Source organism: Triticum urartu, chromosome 2 (assembly GCF_003073215.2).
Source record: "Triticum urartu cultivar G1812 chromosome 2, Tu2.1, whole genome shotgun sequence".
Taxonomy (NCBI): domain Eukaryota; kingdom Viridiplantae; phylum Streptophyta; class Magnoliopsida; order Poales; family Poaceae; genus Triticum; species Triticum urartu.
In genome coordinates this window covers 24,474,522-24,480,861 of record NC_053023.1, presented here as the reverse complement: position 1 = coordinate 24,480,861, position 6,340 = coordinate 24,474,522, and the positions used below count along the sequence as shown (strand labels likewise).

Here is a 6,340-nt window from a genome sequence, read left to right as displayed (position 1 = left end):
TTGAACGTCACCATGTAGCCGATATTGATCTGATGAACGGCTGCGTAGGTGGCCCAACCCTGATCCAGGGTCACCCTGCCGTTCATCGGCTTCACCGTCATCTTTCAGGAGTAGCCGGTGTTGTTCCTGAGCTTGAACTCCGTCGGCACCGTGGCGAAGTGCTTGGTGAAGTCCAGGGGCATGGGGATGCACTCAAACTTCGGTGCAAGGATGACCCTGCATAAGTGAGTCGAGCCATCCTCCTGATGGTAGTGGCCGTAGTTGCAGCGCTTGTTGCTGGGGGGGGGGGGCTCCTCCATGCCCTTGCCGTCGCCACCCTCAGGCGTCTTCGGGTCTTCCTCGGCGGTGGGCGGCAGCACAACCTCATCGGGCATTAGGGTGAAGGGGTTGCTTGCCCTTGTTGTCAACGGCCGGGAGCACCTCATTGCTCTCCTCGATATGCACACAATTCATGGAGTCAGACACAACACAGAGTTCATGGCTTATTGAAGAGCATGTAGTTAAAACGGCATGACTGTCACTCTTCTCCTCTCCATCGCCCCTATATTTACTCACCCTGCCCAGCACTACTTACCCACCCCCTCTCTTCTCTCACTGTCAACCTTCCTCCTCCCCATCACCATGAGCTCTAGCTCCAGCTCCAACGCCAACCCCTTCCCTTGAGGGTATTGGCTGGAGGGCTTTCTTCCTCGGGTGGTCGGCTGGTGACCGCACCAAATTCGAGAACACCATGGAGGTGTGCTCGAACTTCGACTCCATGCCTGAGATGCAGAAGGAATCTAATGCAGTGCTCATGAGGGCCACTGCACAAGAGCTGAAGATGTTGATTCCTGACCCAGCGAAGGGCGTGATGGCAGTTGACATCATTCGCCGGGGCCATGAATCAGTACATCTCCGATGATGCTAAACAAAGGAAGAAGTGGTGCAAGTACAAGAGCTACTGGGCTCCTAATGACCGTGTGCCGCAGTGTATTGGGAGACGGCTATGGCGCCGCCGGTGGTCATCGGTGGGGAGCCTAAGGAGGAGGAAGAAGCGGTGCAGATGCCAGCGAGGGCGCCGGAGCCAGTCCGTCATATCTGGCAGATCGACCTCGACTCAGCCAAGGACGACGACGACGACCCACCGGCCCGCACGGCGATGAAGAAGAAGATGAAGGCCAGCGGCTCGATCCGCTGCTCCGCACGCCGGTGACGACTGCCGCGGTGAGCCGGTGTCCGTTGTGTACCCCCAATCCCCCAATCCCATTTCTTCATCCGCATCTACCTCTATTCCGATCTTGCATGAACTAGTTTGAAGTACTATGAACTCGCATGAACTTGTATGAACTACCTCTACATGCTTATCTACCTCTATATTCCCCATTCTCCTCCGCCATGGATTGAATCTATCGCCGGATCGAACGGGAAAAAATACTGCATGTCGAACAGAGAGAAGGGCTTACCGCCATTGCCGCGGGCCAAGTGATGATCCGCTCGCCGGTGATGAAGTTCGGTGGTCTTCTTGCTCTGCTCCGATCCGTCGCCGCCGGTGAGAGTTGGGAGAGTGAGGGAGAGTGGGGAGAGGGAGCGATGAGGCTAATAACTGCCGGCGCTTAGGGAAGCAACGCGGCTTCTCGAGCGTGGCCGCGCGCGTGCAGCCGCCGCCGCCGCTCACCTGCACCGCTCGGGCCTGGCCCTGGAGAAACTGCCGATTCGTGCGTTCCCAGGGAGCCAGGCCCAGGAGTTCTTTAAGGTTCGTGCCATGCGAGCCAAACAGTGAAAGCAGGCAGCCAATCGGCCCGTTTTCGTCCCGCGCGAGACAGGCCGGGCCTCATGCAGGCTACCAAACACGTCCTTGATGATTTTGAGATATAGCTCCTATAGCTCCCGCGCCTCATGCTGCCCGTTTGTACACGTTTTTTTAGACAAGCCCGTTTATACACGTGCCAGGGCCGTACGCGTTCTCACGGGCTGGCCCGTGGCCCATCTGACCAGGTTTGGCCAAAACGACGGGTGTGCAAGCACACAGGAGCACTGTTGGCCGCACCAGACCAGGCAGAGGCAGGACCTCCCCTCTTCTCCGTCCGATTTCCCAGCTCACCTCCGGCGCCATGGCTGTGGCCTCTGCCGCCGCCACCACCGCGGCCGCCAGTGCCTCACAGAGCCGCATCCCAACGTCGCGAGGACTGGGGGGAAGCTTCCGGGCGCGCCGTCGGCCCGGCATCCGGGGTGGACGGTCGCCGCTGCCCCGGCCGGACCTCAGCGCCAGCTGCGCCACGGCGACTACCCGCCCTCGCCCTCGCCAGTGCCCGCCCTCAGCGTCATCTCTCACGGCGGGTGGTCGCCGCGCCACATCAGGAGGTCGCTTCTGATTCTGAATCGAGTTTTTGTCTCCTCCGTTGAGACACAAAGCGCATGCCTCCGATTTCGTGCGGAGACAGGTTCAAATCACCGCCGGCGGCGAACTGGTACCGGAGGGGACATGCTGCGCCGACGACGAGTTCTGCTGCCCGCTAGCGCTGGGGGATTCACGGCGCACGGTCGACTGAAGCTTCTGAACAAAGTCCACAACGGACTGAGCAAGAGAACGACTTGCTTAGCTGGTATACCAATTCCACCTCTCTACCACCACCTTATGTGACTAACAAGTTGCAGGATTGAGTTATGAAATTTTGCAATATATAGCAGATTCACATAGTGTCAGAGAACAACCCGCTCTTTATCCATCCAGGCTTCTGGTGACTGGTGGTGTGTAGCGCACGTTCACATCAGCAACTTTTCTTTGTGGTCAGATCCAAAATAGCGCAATTCTGCGCCTATTGGCATCCATGGTCCATGTTTTGTCATTAATTTGATGTCTATGGCTACCCACCAAAGGAGTCTTGAACAAAATGTTACTCGGTGAGTCAACACAGTGCCCTTGGCCATAGGTAAAGTTGCTGTCCAAGCATACCTTCTACCATGGACCACAACTTTGTTTACCAAGCAAGTGTATTGTATTTCGAATAGCAGGTGTATATAAAGGAGCACAAAATAAGAGCTTGCTCTCAAGCCTACACCCTAGAACACAAAGATATAGTAGAAGCTTTTCTCTTTCAAATGGGCCGCTTCTTGCCATGGGGGTGCTTGCTCCTCGTCCTGTGCGTAGTCCACTCCATGCTTCCGGGTTCTTCAGGCTGCTTAACAGAGGAAAGGGCGGCCCTCATGGATATTAGCTCTTGGTTTACGAGCGCAAACTCCGAGGTTCCCAGTTCGTGGGGACACGGGGATGACTGCTGCTCGTGGGAAAGGATAACGTGTGACAACAGCACACGGCGAATATTGGGTCTCGACCTTTCCTATCTCTACCAGGAAATCCCTATCCGTAATAGTGATGGTTCCATGTCAGTCAAAGCTATGGAAGTTGCATGCTGGAACCTCAACTTGACAATCTTTTCTTCGTTCCGGGAGCTTCAGCTGCTAGATTTCTCGCAAAATTTCGCTTGCTTACAAAATTTCGACGGTATGTGACTTCTGTTGCATGCATACAACTCTATAGTAGTATCCTTCCAATAAGTTTGATTGCAAAATTTTATTCTGAATCGAGCAATTCCTCAGGTCTACAAGGATTGAGCAAGCTCAAGTATCTCAACCTCAGTGACAACAGTTTCATAGGGAATATCCCAGAATCTGTCAGCAACCTGGTTTCTCTGGAGGTCATAAATCTCAAGAGAAATAACATGAGTGGGTCTCTTCAGAATATAGGTACTGAGGCAAATAGATTAAATATCCCTTTTCAGTTTGGTGCAATTAAATCTTACTTGCCATAAATCATGTATACATGGCAGGTTTAAAAAATCTCCAGAATCTACGAGAATTGCATTTGGGATCCAATCGATTGAATGGTAGCCTCCCAGCATCCTTATTTGCCCTTCCATGCCTTGAGTACTTGGATCTTTCAGAAAACCTCTTTGAAGGACATATACCTATAAGCTCAACTTGGAATTGTTCCTCGTTGCTTCAAACTATCCGGTTATCTGGAAACAAGCTAAGTGGTAAAATTGATTTCTTCTGGCTAAGATATTGTACTGAGCTCAAAGAGATAGATCTGTCCAGGAACACTGATTTGGTTGTTCTAGTGAAAATGCATGGTTGGGCACCTAAATTTCAGTTGAGAACACTAATGCTTTCTTCGTGTAACCTTGATAAGAGCATGATTACAGAGCCACATTTCCTACACACACAACATCGTCTACAGTTTCTTGATTTGTCCAACAATAATTTGCGGGGAAGCATGCCCAATTTTCTGTTCACAAATGAAGCGATACTAGTTTACCTGGATCTTTCGAATAACTCGTTAGTTGGATCATTATACCCCATTTGGCAAAACCAAACGGATCTTCGATTGCTGAACATAGCTCTAAACCGTATTGAAGGACAGCTGCTTGCCAATATAGGTTCAATGTTTCCTGAGCTGATGATTCTGAATGTTTCTCATAATAATATATCTGGACTTGTGCCATCTTCATTGTGCAACATTGGCAGCATTGAACTTATGGATCTGTCAAATAATAAATTTACAGGAGAGGTACCATCTTGCTTGTTCACTGATTGTTCTGCTTTGATGATATTGAAGCTTTCAAACAATAACCTCGGGGGTGTGATACTTGATGGGGCTAGTAACTTGTCAGTTGCGGCAGCAATATACCTAGACAACAACAAATTTGAAGGGACTCTACCTAGAAATCTGTCTGGTAAATTCCAAATCATGGATTTACATGATAACAATATGTCAGGAGCACTGGACATTTCATTATGGAATCTTCCTTCACTGGAAGCTTTGAGCCTAGCTAAAAATAGTTTAACCGGTGACATTCATCCAGAAATTTGCAAATTAACAAGTCTTCAGCTGTTAGATCTATCGGACAACTATTTTCTAGGGCTTATACCACACTGCAGCAGTACATTACCACTCGAGTTTCTGAGTATATCTGGGAATTCACTGTCAGGCTCCCCGAATGCATTTTTCAACAGCTCCTTCATTAGAGCTTTGGATCTCAGCCGGAATCAGTTCACAGGCAACCTTGAGTGGATACAATATCTCTTTGGAATCGATCTACTGTTGTTAGGCAGAAATAAGTTTGAGGGACAGATCTCATCAAATCTGTGTCGTCTCCAATACTTGAGCATAATTGACATCTCTCATAACAGACTCTCGGGTTCTGTACCACGGTGTATTGGTGGCATCCCATTTGAAGACCATGAACTTGAAGCTTATACATTTTTTTGGCCCACAACCTCTGGTTACTTCTTTGGAGGGGGGTTTGGTATGTTCGATGATATGGACTTCTCGTATAGTAGTCATTATGACCTCCAAGGCTTCACATTCACCACTAAAGGGAACCAATACACATACGGACAGAACTTCTTCATGTCGATGTCTGGCATTGACTTATCTGCAAACATGCTGTCTGGAGAGATTCCGATGGAGATGGGGAATTGGAGCCATATCAAGTCTCTCAACTTGTCGAACAACTTCTTTACTGGCTCTATCCCTGCAACCTTCGCAAACTTGAGCGAGATTGAGAGCTTAGACCTATCAGAAAACAGGCTGAGTGGATCAGTGCCATGGCAGTTAACTCGGCTGTCATCCCTAGCGGTGTTTTCTGTGGCATACAACAATTTATCGGGGTGTCTACCAGCCAGCGGTCAGTTCAGCACATTCGGTATGGACAGTTACAAAGGGAACAACAACCTTAGATCATGCACTTCAAGTTCAGGTCCCATGGCAGCAAATGGTGTTGCAGGAAGTGTGGCTGATGATTCTGACCCGATCCTTTACGTGGTCAGTGCCGTTTCATTCATCTTGGCATTTTGGGCCACTGTCGCATTCGTATTTTGCCATGCACTTGGACGGCGTGTTGTACTCAAACTGTAATAGGTAAAGAGACGGAGGGCTAGGTGAATGGCGACGATTTATACACAACATAAATATTTGTAAGCTGTGCCTTAATAATCTGCTCTCCTGTTCTGTTATAAACTATGCTATCATTTGTTGCTTTATAGAAGCTTTGTCTCAGCAGAAGTGTATTTCCAATTTGTTCTTGTGCATGAAGGTGAGTGAGCCTGTTGAAAATATGAACTTGAAAATAGACTGGGGTGCTGAGGAGGTAAGAAGATGCTGCCCTATGGGGTAGAATGGTGCTTAAGGGTGTGTTTGGTAGCATTCTCAACCTAGCATGGTTGTTCTCCCCTTATACATGTTGAACATGCATTTGTTGTCTGGTAGCGATGTTGAGACATGTTGAGCTGACACTTTGTTTGGTATCCTGTATCTGTTTAAACATGCTGAACAATTTCAAATTCCCAAAAAAATGAATGG

The 6,340-nt window shown here is 49.4% G+C and overlaps 1 protein-coding gene across 2 annotated transcripts; it reads left to right on the top strand.

Annotated features, from left to right (window-relative positions):
* Positions 1 to 2,020: 2,020 nt before the first annotated feature.
* Positions 2,021 to 6,043, top strand: LOC125535302 (receptor-like protein 45). 2 transcript variants are annotated; one of them, XM_048698357.1, is made up of 4 exons: positions 2,021 to 2,880; positions 2,992 to 3,481; positions 3,577 to 3,723; positions 3,807 to 6,043. In XM_048698357.1, exons 2-4 carry the CDS (start codon positions 3,079 to 3,081, stop codon positions 5,894 to 5,896), a joined length of 2,640 nt encoding a protein of 879 aa, XP_048554314.1. In that variant the 5' UTR covers positions 2,021 to 2,880; positions 2,992 to 3,078; the 3' UTR covers positions 5,897 to 6,043. The 2 variants fall into 2 exon arrangements, with proteins under 2 accessions (XP_048554314.1, XP_048554313.1); XM_048698356.1 differs by having other exon boundaries at positions 2,021 to 2,909.
* Positions 6,044 to 6,340: the final 297 nt, after the last annotated feature.

Excerpts from the sequence above, each read along its gene's own strand:
- LOC125535302 (XM_048698357.1), top strand. The coding sequence starts at position 3,079 with ATGGGCCGCTTCTTGCCATGGGGGTGCTTGCTCCTCGTCCTGTGCGTA. Across the intron at positions 3,482-3,576 it reads TTGCTTACAAAATTTCGACG|GTCTACAAGGATTGAGCAAG; the intron begins GTATGTGACTTC and ends GCAATTCCTCAG. Across the intron at positions 3,724-3,806 it reads TGGGTCTCTTCAGAATATAG|GTTTAAAAAATCTCCAGAAT; the intron begins GTACTGAGGCAA and ends TATACATGGCAG.